The 19,990-nt window shown below is 45.0% G+C and overlaps 1 protein-coding gene across 3 annotated transcripts in view; it reads left to right on the forward strand.

The window, feature by feature from the left end:
- Positions 1–19,990, forward strand: part of RYR3 (ryanodine receptor 3) — a 569,645-nt gene that overhangs the window by 450,635 nt on the left and 99,020 nt on the right. For all 3 annotated transcript variants that reach the window (XM_088839832.1, XM_088839833.1, XM_088839834.1), the window contains exons 49-60: positions 1,134–1,224; positions 3,303–3,443; positions 4,925–5,088; positions 7,294–7,372; positions 11,359–11,448; positions 12,521–12,667; positions 12,852–12,914; positions 14,052–14,127; positions 14,242–14,365; positions 16,786–16,901; positions 17,436–17,503; positions 18,475–18,596. In XM_088839832.1, the coding sequence (XP_088695958.1) occupies positions 1,134–1,224; positions 3,303–3,443; positions 4,925–5,088; positions 7,294–7,372; positions 11,359–11,448; positions 12,521–12,667; positions 12,852–12,914; positions 14,052–14,127; positions 14,242–14,365; positions 16,786–16,901; positions 17,436–17,503; positions 18,475–18,596 (1,281 nt within the window). The remainder of the gene's footprint in view (positions 1–1,133; positions 1,225–3,302; positions 3,444–4,924; positions 5,089–7,293; positions 7,373–11,358; positions 11,449–12,520; positions 12,668–12,851; positions 12,915–14,051; positions 14,128–14,241; positions 14,366–16,785; positions 16,902–17,435; positions 17,504–18,474; positions 18,597–19,990) is intronic.

Genomic DNA, 19,990 nt, shown 5'->3' on the forward strand with positions numbered 1-19,990 from the left:
ATTATTTATTAAGTCAGGAGTTAATTGAGTTAGAGATTTATTTTACTCCTTGATTTTGTTAGTCTAAGGTGATCCTGCTAATTAGGTAAATGGTGTAAAAAAATTTTTTATATGTTTATGATTATTGCATTTAGAGACAAGCTTTTACTTGCTATACATCATGATTGACTTTTTCACTCCAGGGATTTTTATCACAAGGCCAGTTCTAGCCAAATTTGTGAAACTGACAAGCTTTGTTGTCCATCTCAATTCACATCTATTCTACTTGTTGTAGATGCCTCTGAGGCTCTTTGTGGCATTTTCACATTCAAGATCAGAGTTATTAACTTTGCCTCCTTGTCTCAGGCATCTCTGGAAAGGGGCCTGTGAGCTGAACTTACATGCCAAATTGTATGTATGTGTGTATTTTATCTGGGAAGAATCCAGAGGTTCCACAGGGTATTAAAAGGTTTGGCAATCTAAAAATAATGGCTAAATCAAGCTGGTTTATCTCTCTTTTCTTTCAGAATTTACTTGTACCAATACCAAGGCCGAGAATGCTTTGATAATTTGATACATTGTTCTCTAATTATTCAATTTGCTTTTTAAAGAATTTTTTTTTTTTTTGAGGACAAACCCTTAACCCAAAGACATGATTTCGATAATGAGAATTTCAGGTTCAGTAACTCAGAGCACCCTTCAAGTCACCAGTAGGTGTCCTCAGATTCCACCTATGCAGCTGGTCACCTCTTGCTTCTTCCTTGGCAGAGTTCAGGAGCATAGGTCAGTCTGTAAAGAGAGTTCTAAAATCACCTGGACTTTCTTTCTGTTGTATTTCTGTTACATATATTTCTTTGCCCATAGTCAGTGGCTGTATTTTGATTGAGTGTCATAGACCCTAGAACGTCTTGTCACACGGTGATTAGAATTTAACCTTAAGGATCTCAAGCTGTGAGCGCAGCTCTTTCTGCATTTTAACTACACTTGATTTTTAAAGTGTTTTACCATCGATTGTGGTTTTATCCATGATCTTATGATTTAGGAGCTAAGTGTTTTGAAGCTTAGCTCTAATATACGGTTATCGTTGCTGAGTATTTCTTTCATTCTATTTTTTTTTCATTATATCCTTTTGTTTTTCTTATTCCGTATTGCAGTCACTTGAGGCCTTCCATGTTACAGCAACTCCTGCGACGTCTAGTTTTTGATGTGCCCCAACTCAATGAATACTGTAAAATGCCTCTTAAGGTAAACCTCTCTGTTGTTACAGAAATACAGTCTATGGTGCAGGAAACGTGACTTGTAAAACATGATCTTCACAACGGGGGGAGCAAAATACATCTGCAATGGGTTTTACCCCTTTGAGTTGATAACAAACTAAATACAACCTCCAAAATCAAGCCCTTTCTTTTTTATGACTTATTTATTTTTAATTGGAGGATAATTGCTTTACAAGATTGTGTTGGTTTCTGCCATACATCAACATGAATTAGTCACAGGTATGCATATGTCCTCTCACTCTTAAACCTCCCACCGCCCCCCAGCCCAGTCCTCCAAGTTGCCCTAGAGCACTGTGGAGGGCTGTGGAATCTCTGACAACATACAAGCTGCTGTCAACATACAACATACAAGCTTCTTGAGTGTAGAGGTTGGAAAGAATAATTCTGCTGGATTCATTAACTGCTCCAATTTGCCTTAATCGATTTTCACCAATTACTTGTTATTTAGCAGAGGTTAGTGAGGGGACTTAGATCTTTGTACTTTCCTGACCTAATTAGGTTTGCAGAAGGTTTTTAATCTCAAAAAGCTTTGAAGTCCTGTGATTCTTCATTTAGGTACAGAAAGTAAAATGTCCCTTTTCTTTTCCATATTATGTTATGCTTTTTTTCCTTTTATAACAGATCTTTAAATATTTTTTACTTCTTTTCTCTTATTAGTAAAAATTAAGGCCACAGAGCCCTGTTTTCATCATCTGGTTCCTGATTTTCTCACAAATTACCAACATTTTATTGCTGGTGTGGCAAGCATTCCAGCCTGGGCGAGAAGACACCAGATTCAGTCACCCACAAGGGCAATGTTTTTCATCTTTTATCTCTGAGGCACCTTCTCTAGTTGTATATTCAAAAGGGTCAGCAGTTTCCAGCCACACCTGAATATTCTGCCTAGTGATTTCAACAGAACTTTCCTTCTTTACAGAAATAATCTAAGCAAAGATTTCAGGAAGCGTTTTACTGGGATAAACAGAATTCCCAGAGGCCTTCAGTCCATCCTCTTGTTCCATACTAGGTAGAAGACAGCTTGTATGTTGTCAGAGATTCCACAGCCCTCCACGGGCTTATTCTTCTGTCTAACCCTAAAATTCTCAGTTTTCTTCCAAAAAAGTCCTTTAGATGAAAAACACAGTTTTTACAGTTCAGCTTGGCATTGCTTCCTTGGAATGCCTGTTCCGTTCAGTCGCTCAGTCGTGTCCGACTCTTTGCGACCCCGTGGACTGTAGCCTACCAGGCTTCTCCGTCCGTGGGATTCTCCAGGCAATACTGGAGTGGGTTACCATCTCCTTCTCCAGGGGATCTTCCCGACCCAGGGATCGAACCCGGGTCTCCCACATTGGAGGCAGACGCTTTAACCTCTGAGCCACCAGGGAAGCCCTGGAATGCCTGTGCCATCAACTAAATTCTGGCTCCCAAAGAGACATTATCACTAGCACTCAGCAAGCTCACTTTTATCACTTAGATCAGCGGGATTTTTCCTGGAGGATGTAGATCCCGCCTGCTGGGATGGGACTTTTGGCGGTGTACGTGCCCCCTCTACTGGCCACATGGGGAACTGCTGTAACATGGCTAGACCATCAAAGGGCTCAAGTGAAAGGCAGGGAAGCCAGGGGCAAGAATCAATGTGGAGACATCTGTGGACCCACAGCCTGCTCCCTGCCCACCCCTGCCCATATCAGCATTACCAGATTTACAAGCAAAGATCTCAGAAGAAATGTTCCTCAGGCCTGACTGGCTGGAACACAAACGCTTCCAGAGGGTAGCATTTTCCCAGTTGGAGTAGTAACAGTTCCTCTCCCATTTTATGGGAGCCTCTGGGGGTGACTGAGGAGGCATGAGAGTTAACGGGGCAGACTCCGTTTGGGCTGAAGCTCGTGAGTCACAAGAGCAGGCCATTCCCAGTGGCGCGCGGGGCCTCTCTGTAGGCAGCCTCGCTATTCGCATTGTTGGTCTCACTTTCCTGGCATCTCTGCTGTTTTCTTCTTCCCTGCGTGCCGGCGATGCCTGCGGATCTCCTCTGCCCACCCCGCTGATGCACACTTGTTAACCTGCCAGCTTCTGACGAATCACTACGAACAGTGCTGGAAGTATTATTGTCTGCCTTCGGGCTGGGGGAGCTACGGTCTGGCCGTGGAGGAAGAGCTGCATCTGACGGAGAAGCTCTTCTGGGGGATTTTTGACTCCCTCTCCCATAAGGTAATGGCAGTGCTTCTGAAACAAAGAGGCGGGTAAGGGTGGCCGGACCTCGGTGATACAAGCACCTGCGCATAAGAAGAACTGATTCCCAGTCACTCTTTGCCATGTGCCCGAAACTCTGCCAAGCACTTTGCAAGCGGATCACATGCATTATCCCAACTACCCTGACCCGTATTTGACAGATGGGAGATCTGTTGGTAACTTGCCAGGCTCATAAAGTTAACATGTGGAGAGCTGCTTTCAGAGTAAATCAGAAGAATACCTCCCGATTCCGGGATTAATGACTTACTTCATCCCCTTCCTTCCCTCCCCGCCCCCCAACCCCCCACCCCGCCGACATTACATGGCCCCTGTTAGCCTGCCTTCACCAAGTTCAAGCCTAGAGAAGTCCTAGCATCTGCCCTGAGGTGGGGACATGGGATTCCCAGGAGACCTTTCAGGGGAGGAGCTGTCCAGCCCCTGGGGAGGAGGAGCTTGGGGGAGGACAAAGGGCCTCTGCATCCCCAGTCTTCCTGTGTGGTCTGATTGGAACCCAGCCCCGACTCTCACGCGTGCTCCCCTTCCCTCAACATTGATTTGTGATGTAACCAGCTTTAGATGAGGTCAGTAACATTCAGGATGGTATGGCCATAGATAGGTCACCAGCTTTCAGGTTGTTCGGGTTTTCATACAGAAGTTGAGAGCAGGTGTGCAGCTGCGGTCTGGCGCTTGTTGTGTGCGTGTGCTCAGTCATGGCCGACTCTTTGAAACTCCATGGACTATACCCACCAGGTTCCCCAGTCCATGAAATTTTCTCCAGGCAAGAGCACTGGAGTGAGTTGCCATTCCCTTCTCCAGGGGATCTTCCCAACCCAGGGACCAAACCCCCATGTCTTGCATCTCCTGCCTTGGCAGGTGGATCCTTTACCACTGCGCTGCCCCCACTTAAATGATCTTCATGCCTGTCTTCCTTTGGTCTAGTATAAGATCAAAGGTTGTCCCTCACCCAACGTGTTTCAGCTGAGATTCCTTCCTGGAGAGGTTTAGGAGAGAATGGTGATACCGAGCAATCTCTAACACTATCAGCGTGTGACCCGCATTGGCTCCTGGGGGGCCCAGCCAAGCTTCTGTGCCCTCTCCAGGCACAGGCTGGGTCAGTGTCTATAACCGTCTATGGCCGACAAGTTTGTAGACTTTTCTGGCCTAGTGAGAACCACTTTAACCTTTCCTGCAAGTAGCTAATTATGAGATACTGATTTAAACCTTGACTTAAGGTTCCTCAACCTACAGCAAATGGTAACTTGAAGGCTTTGCAGATTGTCGCTTTTCTGTGACAAGGATACCTCAGTTTCCACCAGAATGCATTATCGGTCTTACATGTTCCCCATTTTGGTTAACCTGGGAAAATGCATGTTTTTTTTTTCCAGCCAATCAGTGAGTGGTTCTGCTGGTGGCTGTGGTTCTGGTGTCTGTGCTAACGTGATCTTTGTCTTTTCTCATAGAGGTATGACCCAGATCTTTTCCGGATGGCCCTGCCCTGTCTCAGTGCAATAGCGGGGGCCCTGCCACCAGATTATTTAGATACCAGAATCTCAGCCACATTGGAGAAACAGGTCTCAGTGGACGCAGATGGCAACTTTGACCCCAAACCCATCAACACCGTGAAGTGAGTCCAGAGTCATCTCTAAGCTGGTCCTCGATTTTACCCCATGGCCAGTGTTTCTCTTTCAGAAGGAAGCCAGAAATTTAAACTTCCTTCCCTCCTCTCCCTTCCATTCCAGTGCTGTTCGTCATGTCCCTTGACACTACAGGTTACATCAGGTGCTGGATTGTGACCTCAACTCCTGAAGGTTTAATCCATCCATATCTGACTATATGTTATTTTATTCTATTCTGCACTTCTTTTTGGAGGGTGGAGTTGGTTTATTTATTATAAAAAATGGATGCTCTCCACATATGTCTCCCGAGGCATTGTAAGTATCCTGACAAATGGTGCAATTAATTTATTAATGAGTTTTTTGACAAAATCTTTGCTCTTTGTGAATTAGGCCTGTACAGTATTAATAGCATCGTCCATCAAAGCCCCTCCTTAAATAACACTCAGCTGAGCTCCCACGAGACTTCAGGACGTGAGGGCAGAACAGCATGTGGTGGGGGGACTCCTTATTTGAGAGACTGGACCTGCTCTTTACCCACGGATGCTGGATCTTTGGAATGACTCTACAAAAACTCCTTTTAATTTCTCCCACTGATTCTCCAGCATGCCTCACTGGTGGTGATTAAACCATGGACAAAGTATTAGACAAGATCTACTCAATTTTGCCTTTGGCAGTTCTGCCCCAGTTATGATTATGGGTCATGGGGCATACAGGCTTTTTCAGTGAAAAGCTCCAAACCTGCTGTGGTATGAGCAGGGAAAAGCAGGCATCCTGTTATGGACCCCTTGGACTTATGTTTTATGGCAGTAGTTCACAGATGAGAACCATAGTCTGAGCCCTTCTCTGGAGCTGTCAGGTTTGATAACATATAAAATTCATCTTTGGGAAAATTAAATACACATTCCATCAGCAGAACCTTGAGCTGAATGAATGGTGGGAAATAGAATTGAACCTGCTATAAGAAAGAGGTAAGGGATGTGGTATACCTTCAGGCTGGCCAAAGGGAAGGCAGGTATTGATTTTGGAGAACTTGGCCCTATGAAAATATCAGTGTGCCAAAGGATGCTGAAAGGTGTGATAACACGGACACTTTTATAAACATTATAAGTGCTAATGATGACTTGTTCCATGCTAATTTGAGAAGTCTGATTTCTTCAGATAGATTTCTGACATCAGATGTTCTTTGAGTAATATGAACAATGAAGACTAACTCTGACCAAAACTTAAACAGAAAAGGACCTTATTGTAAAAAAAAAAAAAAAATACAGGGTCATTATTAAAATCTAGGGAAAGGCTGACTAAGCAGGCCTCAGCAAGGACAGGAACTAAAGCAGAGTGACCACATGGATATTCTCCAGGTGTCCCCATTGGATGCGTCACCGTGAAGAGTTTGCTGTCCTGATCTCACTCAACTTAAGATTCAAATTACAAGTTCTCTGGTGCTCTAATAGTTAGGATTTCTGCACTTTTACTGCTGTGGCCCGGGTTCAGCACCTGGTCAGGGAACTGAGATCCTACAAGCTGCACAGCACAGCCCTTCCCCCAAAAAGGATTCAAATTCCAGAGAGAATGAGTCCAGTTGGCCTCATCAGAGCCAATCCTCAGTGACAATTCACATAAGACTACACACAATGCAGGAAGACTTGCTTCTTAAAGGGAAGCAAGGTGTATTGCCAACAGAAAGGGTAAAAGCTGTGGGGCTATCAGAAATGACAGGTGTCCACTGGACTGTCATGATTCTAGCATTTAAGCATGAATCACCAGACCTCAAAAGGTAGACAGGCACTATTTTGGATCACTAGGTACTCTAGCTACCCACTCTCTGCCATCCCCCGATTGGAGTCGTGAGATGGCAGGGCAGTGTCTTTGATGAATGCATTCTCACAGTCTGGCCAGGACAGGTCTGGCCCAGGAGCCGAAGTGGTTCTTAGGAGCCGAGGGAACCTGGGGAAGCTGGAGGGAGGCGGCCTGAGAAGCAGAGACTGCTGCAGAGACGCCCTCTGATTAGCTATGGGCATGTCTGTGACCTGCTCCTGAATATGCCACACCTGGAGCTCAGGAAGGTCACCGAGTCTGGGGTTCAGCTTCAAATCTGGAGTCAGCTGGTTGATCACATCCAACTTCTGTCAGTTGATTGTTAGTTCTATCTTTTTGGCACATCTGGCCAAAGTGCTTGGGGAGGTAGTAATTTTATTTTTCCCCTTCTTTCTCAGTTTCTCCTTGCCTGAAAAATTGGAATATATCGTCACCAAGTATGCTGAGCACTCCCATGATAAATGGGCCTGTGACAAGGTAGGGATTATCATCCAGCCGCCAGTTGTCAGGGGGGTAAAAATAACCAGCCCAAGAACATTAAAGTGTTCAGTCCAGGAAATCTGCCTGACGCATCTAAGTGACAGACTTGCCCCGCCAAGAGCATTCATTATTTTTGAGTGGCCATTTCCCAGGGATGGTGGAGATCAGAGAAATTGGTGGTGGCAGCTGCTGGTGCGGCTTTTCTTGTCTCAAGAAAATGATTGATTCTGGGAGGGCTGCTGTCTCTCTTCACGTTGCATTTCCTGGAGTTGGTACTCAAGCACATGCTTATGTGTGTTCAACATAAATGCTTAATGTGGGGCCAGAAGCTTTTATTCAATTTTTTTAATGTAGCATTAGGAAAGGGAAAGTTGAATGGGAAGCTCTACTCTCATGTTTTGCCAGCAAGTTGAATTTTGGTCTAGGGAGGACACCCGACTTCCCGTGACAGGCAGTGCTGGAACTTCCAGACTCTCCCTTATTAATAAGCCCGTCCATCTGGTGTTTAAAATTCTTCACCACATGAGGTCAGGCTGCTTAATAAGTTTAATTGCTCTGTCAGCCCTTTAATGCTGGCAGGCAAAAGGAGAGGAGTGTGCCAAAGCCATCCCGGAATCCTGTAGGCAGCCAGTTAAGCACTGGGGCCATTGCTCAGCTGCAGTTTACAGCCCGAAACGCTGGACCCACCTCCACAGCACGGCCACAGAAACCACCTCCCTGGTTGCACGCTGGATGAGATATAGCTTGAAGCCCTGGCTCAGCCTCTGTCATGAGCTGGGCTCAGCTCTGATTCTTTCCTGAGAGACTGTTTGGGGCTCATGACAACAATGATCATTGTATCTGTGGAATGGGCTCATGATTCTAGAACAGAGGTTGGCATGCTTTTTCTATGAAGGGCCAGATAATAACCATTTTAGGATTTGTGGGCCAGACAGTCTCCATTGCAACTACTCATCTCTGTTGTGGTGGTGCAAAAGCAGCCATAGGCAGCGTGTAAATGAAGGCGCGTGCCTATGTGATACAGTGAAAACTGTGTTTCTAAAACAGGGACTCAGCTGGATTTGGCCCAAGGGCCATCTGTAGCTTGCTGACTGTTGCACTGGAGCATCTGTGTTTCCTCAGCACTCCTTCATATGCCCATCTGGGCAGCTTTGACTTAGGGGCAGGGACACCTCCATGAACCATCCAGTGCATCCCCAGGTCACATGCATTTTACCTTTGTAGTCACTCCTGAATTGATGTAGTTCCCTCTGTCCAAGCTACGGTTTTAGACCAGGCTGCACTCATCTTCTGCCCAGACAAAGTGATGCCCTTTCAACTAATCTGCCCATGTGCACTTTCTCCAGTCTGCTCTTCATGCTGCTGGCAAGCAATGGTTGCAGTATGCAAGTTTGGTCAGATTCCCCAAAACGGATCATGTTCTCCAGGCCAGTCCCTTTTCCTTGTTAGAATCTCTTAGTAGCTTCTAACTATTTTAATGTAGAAGTGAAAATCCTTTTTGTGGTCTGAGAGACCCTGCCACATCTCTAGCCTCATATCTCTCCCCTCATCCTCTGCCTTCCAACCACATGCCTTTTATTTAGGCTCGTTCCTTCCCTCCCTTCCCCACCCCCATCTCTCTCTCTCATACTCTTTTTTTTTTTCTCTCTCTCTCTCTCTTTCTCTCACTCTACGTAAGCCTGGATCCACCCTTTCTAAGCCAGGTACCCATCTGTACTCATTTGAAAACACCATTCATCAATTCCTCCTTCAAAATCTGTCCAAGTGTGAATTCCTAGGACGCCTCTTTCCCAGATTTCTCAAATATAGGCCCTCTTAGCACCTTGCAGTTTTCCTTCCCAGTATTTTTAGAACAGTCTGGTATGGTTCTATTCATAACAGTTATCCATGTATATACACCACTTATGAGCTATGCATCTACTGGTATGGTATTTGATGAAGCTCTCTTTTCCACTATCCTGGAAGCTTCACATTTGCTCACTGTTGCCAGGTGGGCATTGATAATCTGACAAGGAGAAGAGTATTTCCCCCTGCCTTCCAGGACCCACAGTCTGTGGGGTCCTTGAACTAAATGAACCAGCCATTGTACAGGTTGTGCTATGCTGTGATGGGCAAGAGCACTGGGTAAGAGCATCTGGAGGAGATCCCAGCCTAGTAGCAGGGGGTCCAGGAGTGCTTCCTCGAGCTGATGATATGTACAGTATGTAATAGAAAACATTGTTCAGACACAGGGGAGCAAGTGCTGTGTAGGCTGTGGAAGCAATGGGTGCAGACCCTGAGAGGCAAGAGTGTGTGGTGGCTTTTAAGGAAGTTTGGTTCAACATGATGGGGCGACAGAGTAGGGCAGGGGCAGAAAGGCAGGACACGAGCCTAAAGGGGCCAACAAGCTCTCTGCTGCAGCCACAGAGGCCAGAAAGAGCTTGGATTTTTACCGTGATGGCAGTTGTGAATCAGAAAATTTTAAAGCAGCAGAGTGCCCTGATCAAAGTATTTTATAAAAATCAGCTGACAGTGGTATTGAAAATGGAATCCATTAGAAATGGCAAGACTGGAGGCAGGGAGACCACATAGGAAGCAGTTGCAGTAATCCAGGTGACAGCTGATGGTTGTTTAGCTGCTAAGTCATGTCTGACTTTTCAAGATTCCATGGACTCTAGCCAGCCCACCAGGCTCCTCTGTCCATGGGATTTCCCAGGCAAGAATACTACAGTGGGTTGCCATTTCCTTCTCCAGGGGATCTTCTCAGTCCAGTGATCACTGCCACAACTCCTGCATGGCAGGCAGATTCTTTACAAGTGAGCCACCTGAGAATGCCCAAAGATGGCTTCTTATTTTTGAGTCGCTAAGTTGTATCTGACTCTTTGTGACCCCATGGACTGTAACTCACCAGGCTCCTCTGTTCATAGGGTTTCCCAGGCAAGAATAGTGGAGTGGGTTGCCATTTCCTCCTCCAGGGGAGAGCGATGGCAGCCTGAGCCAAAGCACTGGCAGGAAAGTGAGGGCGAGGCAGACGATAGGTCTGAGAGGTTGCACACATGTGAACAGGTACAGAGTGAAGGGGATGTTGAGGAAGGCTCCCACGTTTCTGGCTTGGAAAGTGAGTGTAAGCTGATGCTGTTCACGGAGATACAGGGGACCCAAGAATAAGAGCCATTTAGAGAAGTACAGCGCTGGGTTCTCTTTCTGACCTGTTGAGAGGTACCTGCAGACATCCAAGCAGAGCTCAGATAGGTTTGGAAGTTATAGATCTGGACTGCAGATACTGATTTGGTATTCATTTACTTATGGACCAGGGCCTAGATTACATACCCCCAGGAACAAGCTTGAAAAACTCCACATTAACAAGTGGGAAGAAGCAGAGACTGAGAAAGAGCAGCCAGAAGTCTCTGGGCGGTGAGGTTATGAAAAACAGACTCTGACTTATCTCTGTATCCACAATGCCTGGGACAACATCTACAACCTACTGTCGTAGACATTCAACCACTGTTTGTTGAATGACTTTTGAAATTCATCAACTTCTATGATTCTAGGAAACATGCTTTGCTACAGTTTTGCTCTAGGCTTGGCGGGCAAGGGGAGCAAACCAAATCAGTTGCGTCCATGCCGTGGCCAGTAGGTCCATTTATCACAAGCATTCAGCCTTGACACCTGTCCTTGCCTGTGATTGTGAAACATTGACCTGAAAAGCATTGTTCTCGGGTCTTTTGAAGCATCCTTTCTGTCTGTAGAGGGCCTGAAACACAAGGAAATAAGTGGAGGGGACAGCCACTAAAACAGGAAGAAATAAAGGAGCAGAGTTCAGAACTCAGGGGGCAGAGAGCCTGACAGCCTTAAAAGATCAATTAGATATTTTGGGGGGAAATTTCCAAGCTCTGTCACATTCCATTGTTCTGTTTGTTCAGTGAAAATAGAAGCTGGGCTGTGGGTCACATAGCAGGGCTTGCAGGATGCCAAGGATATTTGAACTGAGAACATTTCTACAGAGTCAGAATGGATGGAAATATGGAATTTCCCTGGATGAAAATGTGAAGACCCATCCATTGATCCGGCCTTTCAAGACATTGACCGAGAAGGTAAGGACCACTAAGTGGCCGTGCTGGTTTCCCTTCCCCGGGAATTATATCCCAGCAGAGGAGCTGAGGGCACATTCACAGTCCAGCTCCTTAGAGACTTTTCAGGACTCGAGAAGCTCCTCAGGAGCTGGCCTATGACCCATGGCCTCAGGACCAGCTTCGAAGAGCCCGCTGGAGAAAGAAACACTGGTCAGCACTCAGAAGCACTCAAAATACATTTTGTGGTTCACTTGGCAACTGAAATCGGAAGTGCTTTTGTTAGATTATTGGGGGGATTATTTTGTTAATTTTTTTTTTTTGCGGGGGGAGACATGAATTCAGATGGAAAGGACTTCCAATCACGAAGGATGAAAGGAACAGAGAAGAGAATCCCCAGGGAAATATGAACAGGTCTCATAGTTTGGTTTGCTTTGTTAATTATGAGATTTGATTCAGCTTAACTCTGAATTCCTATCTTGCCATCAGTAAGAGTTCTCTGTAGGCTTTAGATTTACTGTCACAGGTAAAGGATGATATGTATATCTTTATATGCATATTCACTGGCTATAAAATTGTGTATGACTCAAAAAAGAATTGTAAATCTAAGGAAATCTATTTCCCAAGCTCAGAGGAGAGGTTGGTGAAGACACGTTTTGACACGGCGCCACCTTAAACACCTACCAGAGAACAGAAGTCACTCTTGAGAGAAAGGGGCGGGACCCAGGCAGTGAAGCTTGCGCAGTAAGCCCTGCCTGGAGGAGGCAGAGGTGGCCGTGCTGGAGGGAGTGGCGTGGGGAGAGGGAAGGGAAGAGTTCATTGTCCTCTTCTTGCTTCTCTTTAACCGCAAACTGTGGGTAATGTCTGGCACATGCCCCTTAAAAGCCAGAGACTGTAGCGTCTTTTACTTAAAAACCTCCAAAAGGTTGAGGACGTGTTTCAGATGGGATGCTGCAGAGGGTATCTTGACGCAGTGAGAGGAAGCTTGAGCCAGTTAGCCCCTCCGCTGTGGGCTCCAACTTCATTTCCAGGAGACAGGCCAGCCGCAGTGCTGGAGCCTGCCCTACACAGCTCTTCTGCTCCAATGTTCTTCCAGGAGAAGGAAATTTATCGCTGGCCTGCCAGAGAGTCCCTGAAAACCATGCTGGCTGTGGGCTGGACTGTAGAGAGGACCAAAGAGGGAGAAGCTCTGGTTCAACAGCGGGAAAATGAGAAGCTCCGAAGCGTGTCCCAGGCCAGCCAGGTATGACCATCAGGCCCAAAGGCCAGTGCTCGGCCAGTAGAACCCATGGAGAATCTGAGAATGCTGTCCCCAGGTAGCAGAGATGAGGCTCACCATCCATGAGCCCTGGGAATCTTTTGGGATATACCTTTGGCCACTGATGTTGGGGATGCTGATAAGAATGATTCTGCCTTTACTTCCCTAGGGCAACAGCTACAGCCCTGCCCCTCTGGATCTCTCCAATGTCGTACTCTCCAGAGAGCTCCAGGTCAGTCTTGATGCCTTCAGAACCAGCGTAACTTACTTTCTAAAACCCCTCAAGTGCAGGGCATGTCAAACTCCAAGATTTAAAGAAAAAAAAAACAGAAGGGAGAGAATGCCTGAAATATCACCACTGAAATGTCAAAATTAGGGAGGGCTTCATGGAGCAGAGGCCACTCATCCGAGACAGTCTCAGCAGAATTGACCAATGGTCAGAGGAGGTGAGGCTTTGCGCTTCTTCTTGGGACATAAAAACAGGTCATAACTCACTAAGAGGAAGAACAAGCAGCAAAACCCAAAACAGAACTTATAACAGCCCAGAGAAATAACTAGTAACAAGACTAATAACAACTAGGAGAAAACCTATGAGCCGCCCCTGAGTGGGGGTGCTGGCCTGGTCACAGTAGGTTTCCCCAACCTTGAGGACAACTGCATATTCCATGGTGGATTCACCCAAGTTGCCTGTGGTGGTGCAGATGAGTCATCATTGCAGGGTTTCAGGACTTAAAACCAAGAGGATGAGATAAAAAGCCCTAAGTGGCCTCCTCCCATTCCTCCCTTGTGCAGACATTGCTGATTGTGACTGAGGCAGCTACTCCTCAGAGCATCCATCAGACCAACTCTTTGTACCTTAGAGAAAGTTTCTTCCCAAAATACACCCTTCATTCCAGGTCACTATCTTATGAGCTTATAAAGATGAGTTCTATTTGAGAAATCTCATTTTTGCCCCAGTTTTCTCCAACATGTGGCCATTTTTTAGTTTGCTAGATGTTTGCTTGACCTCCCACTTACAGCTCTCTTTCTCAGGTCAGGAATAAGACACTCAACTCCTGTGACAAATGAAGTGCCACCAGCATATAGTTTGCAGTGGAAATTTGTGTTCTCTCAGAAATGCATCCAACTGCCAAAATAATAAGTTACCAGGGAAGGACCGAATTAGAAATTGTTTTCTGTGTGTATGGGAAGATAGAAAACTAATGAGGTACATAAGCACAGACTAATTAATGACGGGAGACACTCAGCAATGTGCAGTTAGCATTTGGTGGTGCTCTGTTTCCAAGGCTGCCAGAAATAGCCTGGCAGATATGAACCCATTTTTCTTGCTTGCTTTCTCTCTGACCGTCGTCTCCCTGGTGGGACCCAGGGGATGGTGGAGGTGGTAGCTGAGAACTATCACAATATCTGGGCCAAGAAGAAGAAGCTGGAGCTGGAGAGCAAAGGTGAGCTAGGTTCACAGCTTCCCCCACAGAAGGTGAGCTGGGGGGCAGGTGTGTTTTCCCAAAAGTGCAAAGAAAGAGCCAAATATTTTGTCATCTCTCATTTACTGACCCCAGGTGGCGGCAGTCACCCGCTTTTGGTACCCTATGATACCTTGACTGCCAAGGAAAAGTTCAGAGACCGAGAGAAGGCCCAGGACCTGTTCAAATTCCTCCAAGTGAATGGCATTGTGGTTTCCAGGTAGGTCGTCTTCCAGGTGATGTTAGTGGGACAGGGACAGGCTGGTGTGGTCTCTCCTGCTCTAGATATTTAATCACTTGCCTGCATAGCAGATCAGAGTAAGGACAGCAGTTGGGTCTTTTGAAGTAGGTAAATGTTTTGGAGCATGAAGCCCTCTCTTCTGTCATAAATAAGACTGGTCGATGTCAATTTCTAAAAAATCAAAGAATCTAGCAACGACAGATTATATGTACATACCTTAAACATTTAATTTTAACTTAAAACATACAAATATGCATTCATTCACAAATCTTGTACTGTAGGCCCCAGACCTTATTTTAGTTTGTTGTTTTATTGATTGGAATTATAAAGCACATCCATAATGCATCCTCAAACATCTGAAACTTGGGCTTCCCTAAAGAGCAGTGAGAATTAAGGCACATACGAAACACTGTAAGTGCAGCATCCCAGGGTGTTTTGTTTTTTTTTTTTCAATTTCCTCTCTATGTTTTATAGTTTTCTTCCATCTAGTTCAAAAACTCTGTATATGGAAACTTACAAGTGCAGGTCTTTGTGAAACATGCAACCTAGTTCTCACGGGATCACCAGTTCTCTTCACAGTTGTATTTTAATGTTTTCTATGGTATTTAATAAAATGCCATAATAACAATAGAGACCATGATTGACATCGACTCAGCTCCTGGGGAGATTGAATGAACCATGATTTCTGAAGACTTTATCTCCAGCTTATGTTGATGAGAATCATCTAGATGAAGGTTTTAGATGAGGATGGTCTGGGCTGCTTAAGTCTTAAAGTTAGATTCTGTCTTCCTGCTGGTCAGGTATCAGCAGTGGGCTTTGCCTACCAAGTCCTTTGTAGAATGAAAAACAAGCAAGTGTCCCATCCTGATAAGCCATTTCTCCTGAAAGAAATGTCTCCTGAGCCAGCTGCTGTTTCTTCTTTTGGTTTCCTACAGAATTTTTGCCACTGAATGGCAGAAACCCAAATAAAATTCTATACAAATATTTCTATTGTAGCTCATATGAAAGAATAACAAAACTTATTTGCCATATTGTTGAGTGGGAAAGGTCAGGCAACAGGGGATAGCCCCTGGGGAAGCCTTTGAGAAAAATTCCCATCATCATTTTAATCCTGTTCTTAATGCTGCGATGCAGGCAGACTGTGGTTTGCCAATAAATAACTCGCTCACAGAAATGAAAAATTCCTCTTTATGATAAGAAGGAAATCTAGAAACAGGGAGGAAAAGGAAAAAGATCACTGAGTTCAGCAAACATATTCCTTAGCAACTTACCCTGTGCCAGAACCTATGATGGGCACTTGAATATACCAGTGAGAAGGCGACGTCCTGTCACCAAGGAGAACCCCTTGGATCCTGCTGCCCATACCTCAAATCTGCCCCATCCTCAGCTTCCCCATCACTTGATGACAGCCCTTTCTTCCAGGTGCTCAAGCCAATAACCTTGTCTCTTCTCTTTTTCCTTCAGCTAGCATCCACTTCTTTAGGAAATCCTGATGGTTCTCCCTAAAAGATACCCAGAATCTAGCCCCTTCTCACCTTCATGCTGTCACTATCACGGCTGAAAGGGCTTCCTTCCCACACTCCCTATTTCAACCTTTGGCCTCAACAGTCAACTTTAAACCTAGCAACTAGAATACTCCTGTTAGAATATAGATCATATCATGTCATTCCTCTGTTCAAAACTTTCAATAGCTTCCCGTCTCAAAGCAAAAGCAAAATGCTAAGGACAGCCCATGGCATCCTAATGATTGAGCCCATTGTCCACCCCACGCCCCTCTGAACTACTCACTCTCATTCCATCCACACTGGCTTCACTCAGCATGCTTGCTCCCACCTCAGGACCTTTGCACCCTCGCTCCCAATGCCTTGAAAGCTCTCCCTGCTGATGTCTCTATGTCTTCACCTTCCCATGTCATCCTTCCAATAAGCCCAGCACTGATTTAACACAGTCTGCTCACCCCCGACTTCAGGTACTCTTGGACCCTTTCATCCTTTAACTTTAGTTTTTCTTTTATTCACAAAGCTTATTAACCTCTAGCACTCCATACACTTTATGTTTTGTTTTATGTAGTGTTCATGTCTGTTCATAGCTGGCAAGTTCCATGAACACAGGGGATTCTTGTTTGCATCTCTGCTTTAGTCCCATTTCAGCATTTGTTGAATGAATGATGCAGATCTTTCTGAAAAGTCTTTTCAGAAATTATTGTAGCTCAGATGTTGCATGCTCATGGAGGCAGGTTCCAGATTCAAAGGGAAATGAGTCAGATGGTGAGTCAGATCACTAAGCCAGAAAAACCATTAACATTTGGAAAACAGAGTTGACACAGGGAAAATTGCTGGTGCACTGAAGTCACATAGCTGTCTCTGTTCCCCTCTGGGGTTTACCTGTTTCCAACCTAGAGGTATGAAGGATATGGAGCTGGATGCCTCCTCCATGGAAAAGAGGTTTGCCTATAAGTTTTTGAAGAAGGTTCTGAAATATGTTGATTCGGCTCAAGAGTTTATTGCCCATTTGGGTAAGTATCATTGTGAAATATCACAAAAATGTGTGCTTCTAATATCAAAAAGAATTCGATATTCATTTTTCAAGGAAGGATGTTTTCATGCCATAGTTGTTCATGATTCTTTTAGGCATATGGTTTGGGGAAGGACACAGTGACTGAGATATTCCCCCCCACACACCCCACTTTAAAAAAATCAGCTTTGTCTTTGAGTTTCCTTCTGGATTTGATTGAATCATTTGTCATTTTTAATATAACTCATCCTCTTCTAAGTGTTCCATCTTTTTGCTTCGTGGCTCTGAGATTATGACTCAAGCTCTCTGAAGCTGCCTTCTCATCACTAATATGGTGAAATGGGTGGTGATACTCTAGAGAATTGACATAAAAAATAACCATTTCTCACAATTGCCAAGTACTTTGTAAAATATTAGATATTTTGTAAAAATCAAATGGCCTTTTCATGATGAAAAGCTGCTGTGTCTCTAAAATGCTGTGACTGTTTTTGTTTTCTTTGCTCTGGCCAACTTTGTGTCACTTTTGTCTTTGTAGAAGCCATAGTCAGCAGTGGGAAAAGTGAAAAGTCTCCCCATGACCAGGAGATCAAATTCTTTGCCAAAGTAAGCAACCCTGTGCATTTAACTAGATTACTTTCTCCTTGGCAGCCACACAAATTAGGGTACAAGTTACGCAGATTCAACAGATACTCAAAACTCCAGTAATGGCTTTGATCATACAGAACTGTTTGTTGTAGAACAGTCCTGAGGCAGGTTGGTGGTCCGAGGAGGTGGGCAGCCTGCTTTGCTCAGGCCATCACCCAGGGACTCAGGTTCTTCCTCTCATGATGTTCTTCTATCTCCTAGAATGTGATCCCTGACGGTTTGGTCCAAACAGACACAACTGTACCACATCTGTGAGAAAGGGGGAAAGGAGAGGGGAAGGAAAGCTGCTGTTTTATTAAAGTTCTATCCCAATGGCTAGAACATAATCATTTTAGCTTCAGCTAGCTGCAAGGGAGGCAGGTAATGCATTTTCTAGCTGGGTGACCCCATTCCCAGCTAAATTACAGGGGTTTCTACAGCTAAGAGAAAGAAGGGGAGAGTGAACATGGAGGCCAGTGAGCTGTCTCAGCTACATAACCCTAGGCAAAGGACTAAATATAAGTGAGGACTTGAGGTAGCCATGCTCTGAGAAGCACAGCCTGTATGATCCAGGCTAGTGGTGCTAGCCCATTCCTCACGTATACTGTTGAATGCCATGCCCAAGAAGCCACATCTGAGTGCAGGCTAAGTACAGGACACCCCTGAAAGTATTGACTCAGGGCCCCATGTACACTTCTTTGGGTGGTTAGTATCATGTTCTATCCCTTTACATGTACCCAAGTCCTCTGGTTATGGAATAGGAAAAGAAAATGTTTTGGAAACTGAGATCCACAGGATAGTGTTTCCTGGAAGTTCCAGGACCAGTGTTCAGAGGCTTTTTGCTCACTGAGAAGGAACTTTTTCAAAGGAACCTGAGGAAGGACTTTTGCCAGCTTCCTAGAAGTTTATCTCTAGTGCATCTTTCAGTTCATCTCTGATGGATCTTTCAGGTTCTCCTCCCTCTGGTTGACCAGTACTTCACGAATCATCGCCTCTACTTCCTGTCCTCCCCTCTGAAGCCCCTTAGCAGCAGCGGGTATGCCTCCCATAAGGAGAAAGAAATGGTGGCCAGGTGAGTCTACAGAAGAGGAGGTCATGGTGCTGATGTGATTTCCATGAAACCCCGGATTCCTGGAACTTAAATGGGGAATCTTTTGGAGAAATGAGCTGTGGCCTGACAATTGGCAGCTCAGAGGTTTTTGTTATCATCTTTTTTCTGAAAGTGACTCTATTCACACTTACCTGTGTATTATTTTGGCAGCCAAGAGAAGCGTACTGTTTGTGGGTATCAGTAGGATTAGGGGGTGGATTTATATACTCAGGTCAACTTCCATCCTGAAATATATTTAGAAAAAGGCGAAGGTAATTCTGAAGCTTTGGAAAAGCAAACACACAACATTGAGAAGAAACAGATTAACACTGTTTTCAATCCCATTCTTATCAGGTTTTTAAAGATTAAATTGCTTTTAAAGAATCAGATTTTACAAGTCTTGGTATGGATGATCTGCGATTTGAAATCTAGGGTGGCATAATTCAATTTAAATTCCTAACAGGAAACAAATTTTAATCAAAAGTGTTAGCTTGCCTTCTCGTTCCACGAGGTGTGACATGAGGATGTCTCAGCAGAACTGAGAGCAAAGTGGGGTGCCTCATGATCAGGCTATGAGGTGGATGCCACCATGCCTCAGGTTCTCTCTGTATTTGATTTATGAGTGACAAAAGGATGGGTTAGGTTTCTAAAGAGCAGAGAGTTAAGGACTGAAGTGAAAGTAGTCTATTCACCCTTTCCCTCGCATCCATTGATGGTGAAGAGTGCACTTTATGTTTTATAAGGACCTAGCCATTGACTGTCTTAGGAGGATTGTCTCAGCAGTGACCTTCGTTTTGCATATGCACGAATAATTGCCCACCTGTGGAAGTGTTGTTGTGAAACACCACAGTGCTTTAATTTCTAAGAACCACCCAGTATTGTGATCTCCATCTTTCAGATGAGGAAACTGAAGTTTGAGCAGCTTCCTTCCAGTGCCTAGAGTGACCCCAGATAATAAGTGAGAGCAAGAATGGAAGCCCACCCCTCTTTATCCAGATCAAGGGCCATTTTCTCTATACTGGAATTACTTCATTTACTGATATTTGTTAAGCAGGGAGAAGCCCATGCTGTCAAAATGAGATGCACTTACAACCAGTTACTGACCTAACATTTCCTCAATATTTCCACAACGCACTAGTGTATTTTGTAAGAAGGAAAATGAGGTGCCAAGTGAGATATTCAGATAAGCCAACAGAGGGCAGGTGTGTCTGTTCTCTTCATCTATTTTTCTTAGATTATTAATTCATGGAAATGTAACATTTGTTCAGCCAGGCACCATTTATCATGACTGGAATACAACCTGGAGCTGATCAGCCTTGCAAATAGCTTTCAGATCCGTCAGCATGCCCGCTGCCCTCCCACAGCCGTGGTCGTAT

The sequence above is a fragment of the Moschus berezovskii genome, chromosome 9 (genome assembly GCF_049115385.1).
Source record: "Moschus berezovskii isolate FMDL1 chromosome 9, NW_MosBer_1.0, whole genome shotgun sequence".
Lineage (NCBI taxonomy): Eukaryota > Metazoa > Chordata > Mammalia > Artiodactyla > Moschidae > Moschus > Moschus berezovskii.